Source organism: Phyllostomus discolor, chromosome 13 (assembly GCF_004126475.2).
Source record: "Phyllostomus discolor isolate MPI-MPIP mPhyDis1 chromosome 13, mPhyDis1.pri.v3, whole genome shotgun sequence".
Taxonomy (NCBI): domain Eukaryota; kingdom Metazoa; phylum Chordata; class Mammalia; order Chiroptera; family Phyllostomidae; genus Phyllostomus; species Phyllostomus discolor.
The window spans coordinates 40183670-40199204 of record NC_040915.2 but is presented as its reverse complement, the minus strand read 5'-3'; the positions used below and the strand labels follow the sequence as shown (position 1 = coordinate 40199204).

General features: G+C 65.4%; 3 protein-coding genes across 7 annotated transcripts in view; 1 reads left to right on the top strand and 2 right to left on the bottom strand.

Annotated features, from left to right (window-relative positions):
• Positions 1 to 3826, bottom strand: part of MAD1L1 (mitotic arrest deficient 1 like 1) — a 106276-nt gene extending 102450 nt beyond the window's left edge. Inside the window, exons 1-2 of one of the 3 annotated variants that reach the window (XM_036014633.1) lie at positions 3649 to 3826; positions 1241 to 1394 (exon numbers count right to left, since the gene is read on the bottom strand). In XM_036014633.1, coding sequence (XP_035870526.1) covers positions 1241 to 1384 — 144 coding nt within the window. In that variant the 5' untranslated portion in view covers positions 1385 to 1394; positions 3649 to 3826. Of the gene's footprint in view, positions 1 to 1240; positions 1397 to 3648 lie in introns of all 3 variants that reach the window. The other 2 variants (XM_028527810.2, XM_036014632.1) reach the window with 2 other exon arrangements.
• Positions 3827 to 5060: 1234 nt separating this feature from the next.
• MRM2 (mitochondrial rRNA methyltransferase 2) lies at positions 5061 to 8548 on the bottom strand. 2 transcript variants are annotated; one of them, XM_036014635.1, is made up of 3 exons: positions 8482 to 8548; positions 7555 to 7844; positions 5061 to 5575 (listed from the first exon to the last, which is right to left on the bottom strand). In XM_036014635.1, exons 1-3 carry the CDS (start codon positions 8487 to 8489, stop codon positions 5133 to 5135), a joined length of 741 nt encoding a protein of 246 aa, XP_035870528.1. In that variant the 5' UTR covers positions 8490 to 8548; the 3' UTR covers positions 5061 to 5132. The 2 variants fall into 2 exon arrangements, with proteins under 2 accessions (XP_035870528.1, XP_028384716.2); XM_028528915.2 differs by lacking the exon at positions 8482 to 8548 and adding an exon at positions 8331 to 8449.
• A 9-nt stretch (positions 8549 to 8557) lies between these two features.
• On the top strand, positions 8558 to 14189 carry NUDT1 (nudix hydrolase 1). Of its 2 annotated transcripts, none has more exons than XM_028528262.2 (4): positions 8558 to 8597; positions 9049 to 9214; positions 13157 to 13302; positions 13447 to 14189. In XM_028528262.2, the coding sequence occupies exons 2-4, from the start codon at positions 9063 to 9065 to the stop codon at positions 13617 to 13619; spliced, it is 471 nt and encodes a 156-aa protein (XP_028384063.1). In that variant the 5' UTR covers positions 8558 to 8597; positions 9049 to 9062; the 3' UTR covers positions 13620 to 14189. The 2 variants fall into 2 exon arrangements, with proteins under 2 accessions (XP_028384063.1, XP_035870529.1); XM_036014636.1 differs by lacking the exon at positions 8558 to 8597 and adding an exon at positions 8629 to 8648.
• Positions 14190 to 15535: the final 1346 nt, after the last annotated feature.

The window sequence follows — 15535 nt, the reverse complement described above, 5'->3', positions numbered from 1 at the left end:
CACTGGTATCTCACACAAACGTGTTTAACACCAAAAACGGAAATAAAAGTCCCTATTTCAAAGTAAAGACCAGTCCTCGCCGGAAAAAGGCGGCGAGCCGCTCGGTGGGATGGCAGACCCACAGCCGCTCAGTGACTCGGGAAAGGACGCGCACGGCTCCCGGGGCTCCCAGGGCACAGGAAGCCGCATCCCGCATGGGACGTCACCGCCGGCTGGCCACACCAGCACCTGCGGCTCGCAGAGGAGGGGAGCGCGGCAGGATGGGCGGGGTGGCCCGAGGCAGCAGTCAGGGCAGAGTGGGAGGGGCCTGGGCAGGCCTGCAGGTGCCACCTCCTGTCCCCATGCAGACCCAGTGACCCGCGGCCCACTGGGACTGACCCCACGACTCCGCAGAAGCCGAAGTCCTCCAAAGGCCTGACCCCTCCACAGCCGCGTCCACCCCGGGCCCTGCCAGGGACTTGGAACAAAGTGAAGTCACACCACCCCCGCGATGAAACGGTGAGAGTCAGTCCACAGCAGACTGAGACCGAGACCTGCCCACGGCGGCCGTGACATACCCAAACCCCGCTCACCGCCCCGGCTTTCCCACCAGGCTGACCAAGACCCCGCATTTACACACGGCCTTCCCACATGCTACCCCTTCAAGGGAGCCAGCAGCTGGCTGGACAGTAGGCGGCCACGCTCCCAGGCAGTCTGGGTTTTCCTCCAGTAGACGAGCAGGCCAGCTCTCCGATGCTGTCCCCAGTGTTGTGAGCTCACTGACGCGAGCCCACGTGGGGCGCCAGGCACTTGGTGGGGCGCCAGGCCCTCGGTGCGGAGCTGATAAATCAGGCCTGCGAGCTGGGACAGTTCGGGGCCAGGCCTGGCTCCCAGCCACCTTCCCCAAACTGCGAAGACCCCCCAGAGGCCTGGAAGACAGCCAGCTGGCCTCCGGGCTGAGAAAACACTCCGTCTGCCGTCAGCCACAGGGGCCCCGACTTGGAGCCAAGCGACCTGTAGGGAACCCAGTTGTACCGCAGGCTGACGGCTCTAAACAAGAAGTGAGCTCCCAGGGCATCTCATCAGCACCAGCACGAAACGCCTGGGTCACAGCGGGGACCCGCTGTGTGTGTGGACAGCGACCCAGCCGTCTGCGGGCAGGGGTCTCTCCCTGGGCGGCCCCTCTCCCAACCCGGGCACTCAGCCGCACCCCGGGGGAGGGCCCCCTCGCCCAGAGGCCCCCTTCCGCCAGCACACTCACCTGCATGCTCTGCTGGTACTGCAGCTGCAGGGAGCCCGGGGCAGAGGCGGGCACGCCCGGCCCGCCCTCCGCGCGCTGAGAGATGAAGCTGTTCAGGGACCTCAGGGAGGACAGGACGGTGGTGTTCTCCCCCAGGTCGTCCATGGCCACGTCCCTCTGGAGGAAGACAGGGGAGGGTCACGGTGGCCCCTGCCACACGGGGCAGCTCCACCAGCTGCCCAAGGGACCCCGCTGCCCTAGCACTCCCTCAGCGCCCTGCAGACTCTCCAGGGCCCCTAACCACGCCCTTCAGCATCAACCGGGAGCCCGGACCGCCGACTCACCAGAGGAGAAACAGAGGCGTAAAACGCGGGCACGCCACCGAGCCACTGTCAGAGGGGGGCCTGACCCCCACCCGGACGGACAGACCGCCCCCGGGAGAAGGGGCTCGGCAGGCGGGTGGGCGGCAGTCTCCCACAGCCTCCCGCACCCGAAGCCCAGCTGCCGGGACACTGCCCACGAGGATGACCACGGCCACAGCAACGCTAACTTGTAAACAACGACGTTAATAAGTTACTCCTGTTTTTTCCAACCGAGTAAGTGCCAAAAAGGAATGCTTTGTGACGTTTGCTGGCACTGAGACTCCTCGAGCCTCAGTTTCCCCAGGGGTGCCCTGCAGGGCAGCTGTGCAGGCCACAGTGTCCGGGGACAGCTGGTGCGACTGCCACCACCCAGCCCGCCGGCCGTGCCGCATGTGCTCCAACACAAGGCACCTCAGGAGGGGACAGAGCCCTGGCTGCTGTGGCTCAGCGGGCCGGTGTCACCCTGTGAACCAAAGCGGCTCTAGGTGGACTCCCAGCCGGGGGATTGGGCGTGTGCCGGGGTTGCGGGCCGGGTCCCCAGTTGGGGGCGTGCGGCAGGCACACAGCTGGTCCGTGTTTCTCTCCCCTCTTTTCTCCCTCCCTCGCCCTCTCTCTAAAAATAAACCAAACCTCTTTTTTTAAAGTGGCAGCGCTGAGCCTGGAGCCCCGGGTCTGCCTGGCTCCACAGGTTGGCTCTGCTCCCCAGCCCACGCAGGAAAGCTGACGGGCAGCAGCCAGGAACCTGCCCAACACCCCCAAACCTGCGCTGCTTCTGGCCTCACACCCAGCACCACCGGCCCTGCTGGACAGAGCGTCCGGGCAGTTAGCAGCCAAAGGCTGACTTCCCGCAGGTGGTGACTGTTGTCCCCTTAGGAGAATCTGGCTCCCACAGATCTCCCCCGCGTGTCAGACTGAAAGCACCTCCCCTGCACCACCGCCCCCCCAAAAGGAAAAGAAAGCAGGAAGCGCGGACCCTTCCTCTGATTCCAACCTCCCGTTCCTCAAGCTCCTTGGCCGTGCGCTCGCAGAGCCCCGCCGGCCACCGGCTGTCACCCCCTCCCCCGCCCGCGCACCCCCACCGCCCTTCGCTCTCAGCGGACATCGGACGAAAAGGGGCGCTGCACCGGGCCCCACCTGCCACCCCAGGACGGGAACCGCAGCCAGCCCGCCCTCTCTCGAGATGCCGTCCCGTCCCGGTGAGAGCGGGCGCCGCGGACACACGAGGCCGCGCCCACGGGCCGGTGCCTGGACCGAGCCGTCCCACCCGGCGCGCGACGGCGGCGGCGGGACTCCGCGCTCTCCGTCTGCGAGACTCGACTCCGGCGGCGGCCCGGCCCCTCCGAGCCCGCGCCGCCGTCGCGGGGCCCCGGCGCCTGCTCCTCGGCAGCGGGACGCCCAGGGAGACCCACAGAACCCGCCGGGCGCTCGGCACCTCGCCGCTGGGCCAGCCCCCGCGGGCTTTCGCTGCGCTCGGGTCCCGGCGGCCGGCGGCCCGCGCGTCCCCGCGCACCTGGCCGCGGCGCGGAGCCGCAGCGACCCCTACGCCTCCCCGGCGGAAGCGCAGGTGACGGGCGCGGGCGCCGCTTCCCACCCCACGGCCCCGGGGGCGCCTCGCGAGCGCCCCGCTCCGTGGCACGCCAGCCGCGAGGACGCCGGCCGGGTCCGGAGGCGCCTTCTCCCGGAGGAGACCCTGGCGGCCCGCGGGGGCGCGGCGAGCACCGGGGCTCGGCCTGGCCCGGGCGCGCAGGGACGGCAGGGAGCAGGGGACGCGGGGCGAGGGGCGGTGGAGGCGACGGGGACAGAGGAGAGGGGACGAGGGACGTGGGAGGCACGCGGGACACCGGAGAGGCAGTGGGGACAGCGCAGGGACACGGAGACACGCGAGGGGGCGCGGAGGGGCCGCCGGGTCCCAGCCCCGAGAGGACGGAGGGGGCGGTGCCCAGCCTGGCGGCGGCCGGGCCCAGCTCCCCACCCCCGGGCCGCCCGCCCGCGCGCCCTCCTCGCCCCCCAGCCCCCCGGCCCCGGCCCCCCGGCTCAGCCCGGCCGGGCCCTCCCGGCGCCCCCGGCCCCGGCCCTCAGCTCACCGGCCCAGTCAGCCCGCCGCCGCCGCAGTCGCAGCTCAGATCTCCCTCCTCTCCGCCCGCGTATCGCGAGACGAGCGGCTGAGCTCTCGCGAGACCGAGGCGGGGCTGGCCGCGCAGCGCCGGTCTCCGCCCCGCGGGTCCGGGAGGCTGCGCGCGGGCCCACGGACCCGCGAGCTCCCCAGTCCTCTTCCCCCCGGCACTCGCGCGGCCGGGCGCAGATCCCGCGGGCGGCCCCCGGGGCCGTCGGGGCCGCCGCCCTGTGTGGAACGGCACCGCCAAACCTCGGCACGCTCGGCTGCTGCCGAGGTCCTGCTGCCGCCGCACTTCCCTGCCCGCAGGGCGCCTGCGTGCAGCGGAGCGCGCCGCGCCTGCGCCCCCTGCGCCGGGTCACAGCCAGCACTGCGCCCCGCTCAAGGGCAGCAACCTCGCTCCGTCCAGGGACTCGAGTCCCCTCTCCTCCCGGCCGCCCGCCCGCCCGCCCCGCTGCGGCCGGGGGTCCGCACCGAATCCCCTTCTTCCAGAGGGCGAGACACACGTTCGTGTGGCCCCCTCAACGCACGCGACCCCGAGGGGGGGGCGGCCTGGCGTGGAGGCAGGGTGGCGCGTGGTCTGGACTCCCACGTGAAATGACATGAAAAATGAAACCCCGTCCTGCGGCGCCCTTCGGGCAGCGGGACTAAGCCGGAGGCCCGGAGGGAAACTCCTGGGTCCTCGGGATTCGATGATCATCGCTAGTCAGTAAACTTACGGGGGGAGACGGCTTTGGAAAACGCTGGACCCTTGTTACAAAAACAGACTTAGCGGCACGGCCATCCCTTCGGACCATACAGCCCACGTGCTTTTATGGGGCGGCACGGAGTCCCGGAGGATGAAAGGAGACGCACGAACACACCGCACCGCTGCTCGCGGAGGCAATCGCCTTTATGGTCCGGGGAGCCCGCGTGTTACAGCACCGTAGACTCCAGCAAAAACTACAGCACACCCACCCCGGGCACGAATTCATGCCGAACGCCCTCCCTAATTGCCCTGGGAATTCTCGCTGCTGGAAGAATGGATGTCTTCCCAGACCATTCACCGGACAGACGGAAATCATTCCCAGACTGAAAGTTCAGACTTTGCTCCGTCATACTGTATGGCCACAACCACCCCTGAAACCTGCGCTGCGCCCGGAGCGCGGGCGGGACCGTTGCTCGGTAACTCGCTACGTCTGTCTGCAGGGTGAGAGCTGAGCCTGAAGGCTTGAGCCACTCTCAGCTCTGCCTCCTGCACTTCCGTCCTTCCCATCTTTCCACCTTGTCTCTTTCTCACGGAACACCCTCTTCACAAGTCATGGGACGGGCTGTTTTGTTTTTTTTTCTTATCACGGCCACTGAACACGGTCTTATTCTTTTCTGCTTGAAGAACAAGGTCCCCCACTTGTCCCGTGTGCACTCGCAGGGAAAAGGACCGGCAGCGGCGGAGGAGCGTTCAGCCCTTCCCAGGCCCTTCTGGCCGGCGGTACTGCGTGGCCAAGATGTACACCTCCGCGGAGTCTTTCCTGCTGGCTTCAGGCTTCAGCGTCCTGGTGTTCTGGAACTCCCCTGTCAGTCTCTTCTGCAGCCGATGGCTTTGACTCCCAGCCCAGGTTTTACAAAGGAATGACCCCCCAGGGCGCAGGATCTGTGGAGCCATGTCCAGAAGGGACAGGCACAGTCCAATGAGCCTGTCGTGATCCAGGCCCCGGATCCCTGTGGCATTGGGTGCCATGTCGCTCAGAAGGACATCTGCTGTCCCACCAGGAAGCAGTTCTCGGATTCTCTGGAAGGTTTTTGGGTCCGTCACATCAGCAGGGCACAGAAAAGTTGCTCCTTCCAGCGGTGATATGTGAAGAAGATCTACCCCCAGCACAAAGCCAACAGGACTACTGGGATCTAAGGAAGAAACGGTGAATGAATGGTTTATCCACACCCTGGTTTCCCCCGGAAAAGTATGTGCAACAAAGTAACAAAATAAAGAATGGGGCCAAGGAAAAGAGCTAATGTGCAAACAGGCTGACCGGGCCTTTTCCCACTTTGTATCCATCCTGCAAGAACACCAGTGGTGGTCCTTCACTCTGCACCTGAGGCAGCAGAGTCCCAGAGAGGCGAAGTGCTCACGGCAGGGAGAAAGGCGGGCCAGGAGCCGCACCTAGGGCTTGTCTGCGGATCAGATTCCAGCTCATCTGTTCCCCCGAGGCTGCTGCGGGCCTCCTTATCTCCCACTGCTCTTTAAATAAACCACAATAGGAAGTGACACACTAAAGTGCCTCTGGATAAGTCAACAAATGCATTCTGCAGCTTCAGCCAAACTCGCATTAGACAGTGGCCAAGATTTGGGGGAAAGGACAGATACAGGATAAGGTCGGAAACTGATACCTTGACCCTATTAGAGAGCTGCCAGTTGTGAAGTAAAAAGATGTCATTGTTTCACTTTACCTAAAATGAGACCTTTAGCCTGCACACTGCGGTCCCCCGCCTCCCTCCCCTTGCTCTCAGGCTGCAAAAGCCCCGACTCTCACAAGCCCAGTGTCCCCTCTCTGCGTCACCTCCCTACTCTGAGTTCATTCTGCTGGCACATGTCAAGGCTGTTAAGTTCAGGGCAGTCACAGATTTGTTCAGTCTGTTTAGTAGTAAGGCTGCTCCACAGAGGGAAGAAGGGAAATGTGTTTTATTTCTACGTAAAGATTAGACATCCTTGGACTTGGCGGAGCACCTCACTTCACAAAGGCCAAAACTCTGCCCTCTCAACCCTAGAAAGTGGGGCACCACGCACCTCACTTCACGCATGGTACTCTGTTTCCGAAACGTCCCACGTTACGACCTCAGGGAGTGGCCACTACAAGCAAATGGCTTTGGGTGTCAGTGGGCGACTTCTGGGAGAAAAAGGAAGTTAAACGGGGCCATCCTCCTGCTTCTTGGGAGAGGGGAGCCACTGGACTTGGGTCTCCGGATAGGCTGGTGGTGCCAGTGGATTTCCGGACCCAGATCCACTCACTGGTCAGCAAGAACTGGAACTAAAAACACTGCTTCTCTCGGGGCCCCTGCGGCGCCCCAGCCCCACAGCGGGGCTGCCTTCCCGCTGGTCACTGCACTCCCCTGACCGTCTGTGTCCTCACAGGGAGAACGAACACAAGTGCCCACTCGTAAGTGTCCAGAAGAGGCCTCTGTGAGCTGCCACAAGTGTCCCACTGAGGCACGCCAGTGCACACAGGACCCCCAGATGCTATGGCAGGAAGTGCAGGGGGCGAGGACCATCACGCAGCATGGCGGCCGGATGCCCCAGATGAGGCAACAGTACCACCAGCACCTGTTCAAAAGGGTGACATTGTTTTCTAAGTTGTGTGGGTGTTGGTTTACCTGTTTTTTTTTAATCAGGAATACCTTTTTTATACATTTTTCAAAAAAAGTCCCGGCTGGTGTGGCTCAGTGGATTGAGCACCAGCCTGCATTCGAACCACAGGATCGTCAGTTTGATTCCCAGTCAGGGCACATGCCTGGGTTGCAGGCCGGGTCCCCAGGGGCACGAGTGAGAGACAATTGATGGATGTTTCTCTCCCTCACTTTCTCCCTTCTTTCCCTTCTCTCTAAAAGTAAGTAAATAAAATTTTTATTTAAAAACCCTGAAAACACAAAAGATAAAAGCAGGGTCCCTCTGGCTGAGCCAGAGCTGAGAATCTGGAGCCCCAGCTGTAACAGTGGAGCAGCCCCAGAGGGACCTGGAGGAGAGGGAGGGCTTTGGGGACCAGGACCTAGCAACCCCCAAGGGTGCAGTCATGGACGTGAAGCGGAAAAAAGCGCTCAGCCGCTCTGTGTCCTCGGGTTCACGGCCTCTACAGACTCACGCTGACCCGAAGATCTACAGGAGACCCCACCTGTGCCTGCAGCGTTGACCCTCTGCACAGCCACCTGGCTCCATGCCCCAGGCGCCGCCCCGCAGTCTAACACCCGAAGGCCAGGCCGCAGGATCCGGTGCTTCGCATCCATCTCCAGAAGCTTGAAGGCGCTTCGACACCGGTAACTCTCCACCTTCGCAGCCTTCACGAACGGGTCCTTCAACTGCCGCATCAGCCACTGGTGCTCCGCGCCGGTCCGAGCCTTGTAGTGACCCCCAGCAGTGTGGAAGCCGTGACGCCCAAGGGACGCGCACACCCGCTTCCAGGACCTGACGAGGGAAAGGGGGCAGGCAGTCCGGCATCACACACCCAGAAGTCCCGAGCTTGGTGGGGCCCTCGGTGCAACCCGCGCGTTTTTGGAGACGGGGCACGGGGCCCAGGAGAGGAGGCCACCTGACCAAGCCACAGCCAGAAAGCAGGCGTAGGGACTGAGCTGCGACGCCCAGAGTTCACACTGAAGGGGTCCTGGGCGCCCCGGGAGGGGTGGACTCTGGGGTTAGGCAAACCCATCCCCTGACTGGGGCAGCTGACCCCTCCACCCCCACCCGCATCCCGGATTCGGCCGCATCAGCCTCCCCTCTCTCAGGAGCTCTGCGCCACAGCCTCCAGGCCTGCCGGCTTCGCCTGCGCCTCCGGGGCCACCTCACCTGCCCCCTCCTCTTCCTAAAACCCTGTCCGGCTCTCTGCCCGCCCCTCGCTCCCCGCAGCCCCGCCGACCGCTCGCCGGCCTCCTCCGGGCACCGCGCCGGGCGGACCGAGTCCCGGCTACGGCGGAGGCGGGCTCTGCGTCCCTCCGGACGAGGACACCGGGGCTGGGGCGCCGGCCACTGCCGCCCCCTGCGTGCATGCAGCAGGCGCCCCGTAAGCGCCGCCGAGCGCACGGCGGCGCGCCCCGGCACTGCTCACCCCGCCATGGGCGCGACCGGCTCGCGCCGCCGGAAGTGCCGGCCCCGCTTCCGGCCCTGGGCCACGCCCCCAGACGCGGCGCGCGGAAGGGAGAGAGCGCGGGAAGCGCGGGCCAGGTGCGCCGGGAAGGGGGGGCCCGGGGCGCGGGGGGCGGGGAGAGGGAGCGGGTGAGAAGGGGTGAGGGGGCAGGGCGGCCGGGGGCGGGCTCGGAGAGCCGCCGGATGAACCGACGCTTATCCTGGGGCCGGGCGAGCGCGGGGACTGGACCGCCCCTGCTCCTGCAGACGCGCTGCGGCCGCGCGGGGCAGGACCAGCCGCTGCCGGGAGCCAGCGGGGAGGGCAAGGTGGGCCACCGCCTGACCCGCCTTCTCCCCCAGATCAGGAGCCCAGGGGCGGGCCAGGCCCGCGTGCGGAGCTGGGACATTACCAGCAGCTCCCCCTCCCTGCCTTCCGGAGCACGCTCCCGTTCCCCCCGGCCCGGGCCCCGGCCCGCCGCGGACGCGGGCTTCCATCCACACCCGTCCGCGCCCAAGTCCCGCTGACCCGGCCCCCTTGCCTTCCTCCTAGAACCCCAGGGCTCCATGGGCGCCCCCAGGCTCTACACCCTGGTGCTGGTGGTGCAGCCTGAGCGAGTTCTCCTGGGCATGAAGAAACGGGGCTTCGGCGCCGGCCGGTGGAACGGCTTCGGGGGCAAAGTCGAAGAGGGAGAGACCATCGAGGACGGGGCCAAGAGGTGAGGGAGGGGCGAGCCTGACCACGAGGCCAGCTTCCGCAGGGGGGGCGGTTCCAGCTGTAGGGCCGGGCCCCTGGTTTCACCCTACACTTGAGTCCTGTGACCTGGAGCACGCGCCTAACCCTTGCGCCTCAGTTTCTTCGCCTTCAAAGCAGGAATAACAACAGTACCCGCAGGGCCTGTGCCCACGTGCCTTTCCACCTGCTCGGCCAGTGCCCACGCGCCCCCTTTCCTGGTGGGTACTCCCCTAAGGGGAGCATCTGAGTCTGTCACAGTGCATAGTGTCAGCTTGCCAGGGTAGCTGTGCTCCCTGAAGTGACCCACGGACTCGTGCGTCCTGCTTTTCGAATCCGAGGCATGTGCCCTGGCCGGGAACCGAACCGGCAACTCTTTGGTTTGCAGCCTGGCACCCAGTCCACTGAGCCACACCAGCCAGGGCATCGCCGAGGTTTTGCCCGAGTGAAGAACAAAGCTTAGCACCTGCTGTGTTGGCGGGCCGCTCAGCTATTGTTTTCTTTGTGACGTGTCTGCTCATGTCTTTTGCCTGTTTGTTTTTTTTAATGAAGATTTTTAGACAGAGGGAAAGAGAGGGAGAGAAACATCAGTGTGTGGTTGCCTCTCACGCACCCCCAACTGCAGACCTGGCCCACAACCCAGGCCTGTGCCCCAACCGGCAATTGAACCCGCGACCCTTGGGTTCGCAGGCCGGCGCTCAGTCCCCTGAGCTGCACCAGCCATGACTCCACCATTTACTTTCCATCGGGGCCTCTCACTCTGTGCTGTTCACTCTTTATACTTTGAATCTGTTTGTTCAGCGGGTGTCCCTGGTGGAGAGCGCGCCTGGGGCCTGTTTCCCAACCCTCTCTGCCAGGCTCTGAACGGGCACTCTCGGACCCCTGGCGTCCAGGGCGATGGCCCCTTCCGATGTTGTCCACCAAATTCATTCCTGCTCTCCGGGCACCACCCTCCTTTCTGTCCCGCCCCTTGTCCCTCCCCTTGTCCTCCACGTCCGGTGCCTCTGCAATTAGTGGTTTGTTGAGCATTCCACACGACGCATCTTCCTGCTCAGCACCTCACTGTCCTGCTCTTTCACCCGCGTGACCGGTCGCCCTGGAGTCTGTGACACATTGACATCTAACCCGAGTCCCGGCGCCGAGACTGCTTCACCCCATAACCCCCCGCCCGCCCCTGGGCCGCGGCCGTCACGGACGAGCCACAGCAGCACAAAAACACACCTGGGATGCACGCATGAGCAGGTGCGGTGCTGCTGGCGTTACAGACTCATCCGTGAGAGCAGTGAGGATGACAAAAATAAACTGTGTTGCCTCAAAGTGTTCCTTCCTCAGCGCTCTTCCTGTCTTCGTGCAGATCGAAGCTCCTGGCCCCTCGCTTTCCTTCTCGCTAGGGAACCGCCAGCCTCACTCCTCTCCTCAGTCCTGACCTCACCCCGGGGCACAGAACCCTGCAGGCTGGCAGCTTTGTGACAAAGGTCTCCCGCACCCGCTCAGAGGGTCACGATTCTTTGCGCTTCGGGGCCTCCTCCAGCAGGTGGGGCTGTGGAGGAGGCTTGTTCTCGGACGGAGCGTCCACCAGGGCTGCCCCTGGAAAACGCTGTTCCCGGGAGTGTCCAGGGCCCTACACTGCCCCCCTCACTGAAACCACGCAGTCGTGGGGACCGTGGGCCACCACGCCGGCTCCAGGGCCACCGGTCATCACTGAGGAGCTCTCTCCAAGACCCCGCTCCTCTCCCGAGAGCTCCGGGGCACCAGCCTGCAGTGTGGGAGGCAGAGGCAGAGCTAAGGGTCAGGACACCTCGAACGAAGGACCAACCGTTATGCCCCTGCCCTGTGGGGGGGGGGGGCAGGTGTGGATTCTGGGACAGGTGCAGGGCAGCAAACACGGCCCCAGGGGTGACTTCTGCTGAGTCTATGGCCGAGGTCACAAGCACTGTGTCACTTCATCTGCTGAGCTGCCCTTTGGGGTCCCGAAGCAACCGTCGTCCAAGAGTCTCGCTCGCCCGTGGGCTCAGGGCAGTGTGTAGGAGTCCCTTCCAGACTGCACCCACCATCTGAGGGAGGGGTGCCTCAGCTGCAAGGAGGATGTGTCCTCCCGGTGGCAGGAGCCCCTCAGAGAGTCCATTCGGGCTGTAGGAGGGTGGGCATGCCCGTCTTTCTGGCCCGCACCCTTGCCGGCCCCCAGAGTGGTGAGGACGCACAGCGCCCCATTCAGACAACTCCAGGGCCGAGGGGCGGTGCCGGAGGAGGCGTGGCTGCTCGGTTCCCAGTTCTGCACCTGCCCCCAGGGACCAGTGCCACGGACAGGACCAGGCGCAGTGCAAAGGGGCAGCAGCGCTGTCCCGCCTGCGGTGCCCAGCGACGGCCCCGCCAGCACCAAGAGCTTACTGGCACTTCACACACTGCCAGTGCTGGGGAGAGTCACCGACACCAGTCAAAACGGCATCAGCCAGCAGGCGAGGGGTTCCAAGCACAGGCCTGCCTGCCTGCTGCTGCCAGAGGGGCAGGCGGGGCCCGATGAGCTCTCGTTCTTTTACCTGGGGAGCCACGTGCGCCCCAGGTGAGAGCATGTTCATGTCTCAGGTGAAGTCTGACCTCCACTCACCATCCCGGTGAGTCAAGTCTGGCTGAAAGGGCCACAGGTGCAAGCTGTCCCGGGCCTCCAGGAAGGTCACGGCAGATCCGCTGAAACCAGACCCTTTCACCCCAACCTGCGTGTTTTTGATGAACCAAGCGTCTTCCCTGCCTTCCTGCAGCAGGCACACAAGTAACGGCATTACACTCCTCGGCCCCTGGAGATGAAGCTAAAAAACCCTTTACGCACAACCGTAAATGGACAGGCATAATTACAAGACTTTTATAAAAGCAAGTAAACAGGGCAGCAAGGAAGTGAGAGTCCCTGAGCAGAGCGGAGCTCCAGGGTGGCAGTGGCCTTGGTCCCCAGAGTCCTGCACAGACCTTCCAGAAAGCGCCTGCGGTGCCTGGACAAGGAGCCGCCGGAGCCTGGAGTCCAAGGCAGCTGCATGCAGAGCGAGCTGAAACTTTGTGTCGGTCTGCAACGAGGCTCACAGCGCGGCTCTGCTCTGCGGTGTGCCAGGGAGCAGGGTGAGCCTTGTCTGCAGCTTCCAGCAGGGCTGTCGGAGGAGGAACACCCCGGGAAAGTGCTGGAATGGCAACAAGGCTCCTTGTCGCGGGGGGGGGGGGGGGGGGGGGGGTGCTGGCCAGATTGTCTGGGACGAACGTGTAACTGGAGACATTTTTAAGTCAGCGCCCACACTGGCGTGGTTGGGGCACCCCGGCTGTGCTGGTGTGAGACTGACCCTTACACCCCTGCAAACGCGGCGGCCCTGAGTCCAGAACAGGCCAGAAGGGGGGCCGACCGAGGCAGGGCGTCCCATCAACCACAGAGACGTTGCCACAGGGCAAGGGGTTTCCTGGTCGGAAGAGAGGTTAGAACAGCAGCGGCCTGCAGGGCGGCGCTGTGCTCTCGGCGCAGGGTGAGGAAGGACGACCCCTCCTGTGGGAAGGCTCCGGTTCCGGGCCCAGGTTCTGGCAGCCTGCAGGGGTTCCCGGCTCTACCAGCCTCCTTCCAGGAGCGACCGAGCAGTGGAGCCCAGCCAAGCCCGGGCTGCTGCAGGGTCCTAGGCTGTGCTGGCCAGTGAGTCCTGTGCCCCAAACCAACATGGTCATGACCCAGACCACAACCCCTCCCAGACCTCGGAACCGGCCAGCCCAAAGAGGTCCGGAGAACTGCAAAGCCACGCAGGATGGGGCCCCCTCCTGGGGTCCAGCCCTCGCCTGGTGCCGCAGCTCCCCGGCCGTGTTCACAGGTCCAAATACTCGCTCTGCGTCCTCCGGCTCCACGCCGGGCTCTGCGTGGGCGGCCCGCGCTCCAGCTGTGGCCCTCACCCCACCCGACTCTCCGCAGGGAGCTGCAGGAGGAGTGCGGCGTGACCGCGGACACGCTGCACAAAGCAGGCCGCATCGTGTTCGAGTTCGAGGGCCAGCCGGAGCGCATGGACGTGCACATCTTCCGCGCAGACAGCGTCCAGGGGACCCCCGCGGAGAGCGACGGTGAGTCCGCCGGCCCCACCTCCCTCTCTGCCTGGCAGCCGGGAGGGTTCCCGTCCCAGCCCATCGCGCGCACTGGCGCCCCCTGGAGGCCGGTCCGAGTCTCCGCCGACCGTCGCGCACGCGCGCTCTTCCCACCCGCTCCAGAGATGCGGCCTCAGTGGTTCCCGCTGGACCGGATCCCCTTCGCCGACATGTGGCCCGACGACAGCTACTGGTTCCCCCTCCTGCTTCAGAAGAGGAGGTTCCACGGGTACTTCAAGTTCCAGGGGCAGGACACCATCCTGGACTACCAGCTGCGCGAGGTGGCCGACGCCTAGAGGCGGGACTGGGCCCTGCCACGGCCGGGCTCCCCGTCTGGAACCCGATGGGAGGGGAAGGGAAATGCAATAAACGTCTCTTGCTTTTCCAACGTTCCTCACCAGCCCCCTTCTCCCGCCCCCACTGCCAGCCCAGGCCCGTGCTCAGGAAGCTGCCGGGTGTGCTGGGCTGCGGCCACACCACTGGGCACAGGGTGAGGGACACCGGCCAGGGGCCGGGGACAGCTCCTGTGACTGCCCCGTAGTGGCTGCGGGTGGAGGGGGCTGGCGCTGACGAGGACAGTGCCACGGGCTCCTGTTGGGGTCACACAGGTGGGCAGCACCTGTCCTCCGCACCCTCGTGACCGTGCATGCCACACTAGGGGAAACCGAGGCACAGCCAGGGCCCAGGGCTATGGCTCCGGTCAGCTCCACCCTGGAGGCCGGTCACCACCCCTCAGCCCAAGAGGGACGGGGGCCGCTCTCCTGGCCTCCAACCAGGAGAGGGGGCACCTCCCACTTCCACAAAGAACGCACGACTCTTCCCAACTTTTATAAATACGTTTAATGGTGGTTGTGTTAGTCGATGAAGGTCTCGGAATGCGGGCCACTTGTAAACAGTTCCGTTAGCTGGGTGTGGGAGCTGTGGACCCGTGTGGCCGGGGGGTCAAGTGCGTCCCGTGTGAGGCTGACTCGGGCACAGGAGAGGCAGGCAGCGGTCAGCCGAGTCCCACACGCCCTCCCCCGACCCGGCCCCCGAGCGGGGTTGGACCACGGTGACGACTGTCTTTGGTAGCTGCTGAGGGCCCGGGCCAAGGCGGCAGTGTCGCTGGGGCTCTGGCCTGCTGGGAGCAGGAAGGCTGGCGCTGGGGGGGTCCCGTCCCTGCTGGGGGCGAGGCTGTGGCAGCACACTGGCTCCCTGGGGCCGCAGGGGGTGGGCTGGCCTGCAGCCCGGCGCCGCGTGACCTGCACGAACAGGGCCTCCGTCTGCCCCGGCTCATGCTCCCTGCCGCCCCTTGTCCCGTCACCCGAGACACGCCCCAGACAGTGAGCAGCAGCAGCCGAGGGGCAGGGCGGAGGTGGGCTGGTCACAGAACAGCTCAGGCACACACGGCACCAAGAGGGACCCGGTCCTTGCGGCCAAGGCCCCGTCTCTAAAGACCGCAACCGATCAAAAGGCAGCAGCGGCCCCCCCGGCCAGGCCCTGGGGGACAAGGCCCTGCTCCCCGGCCCAGGAAGGCACGTGTCGGCCGCAGCAGGGCCTTGGGCTGGTGCAGCAAGCAGCCGTCTCCCCGCACCCCCGCGGCGCCTCCCCATAGACGGAGCCCAGCATGGGGTGTGCCCCAGGGCCCTTGCCCCGGAAGGTGACCTGCGACAGCCTGTCTGCAGGTGCGTCACCCGAGAGCCCACCTGGGCTCGGGGTCCTGGATGCCATGCCACAGGATGGCACACACAGGGGGACGGCCCAGGGCCGCCAGGCAGCCCTGGAAGGCGGGCCCCCCAAGATCCCACAGGGCGTCAGAACGTCCCCCAGCACCTGTCCCAGGAGGGCCCCGCTGCTCCATGCTCTCTCTCGGGCAGGACGCACCCACTCCCACCCCCAGAGCTGCCGGAGCGCCTGCCCCCTCACCCTGGGAGCAGGTGGCCGGGGCAGCAAGTGCAGGAGAGTCTGGGGGGAGGGTCCCGTTCGCCTGAGGAGGTCAGTTGGAAGGTTCAGAGCAGCAGGCCACTCGCTGGCCCTTGGCCCCAACCGGAACAAGACCCACCACCCATCCCCCTCCGCCCTTCCAGCCTCAGGCCCCACGAAAGAGGGTCCCAGCACAGCCCCCAGGCCCCACTGGCAGGAGAGCCGTCCTTGGCCACCCTGCCCTCTGGGTGTCAAGGGAAAACCACTCCAAGGAATCCTAGCACCCAACTCACAGGCCACAGTGCCAGTC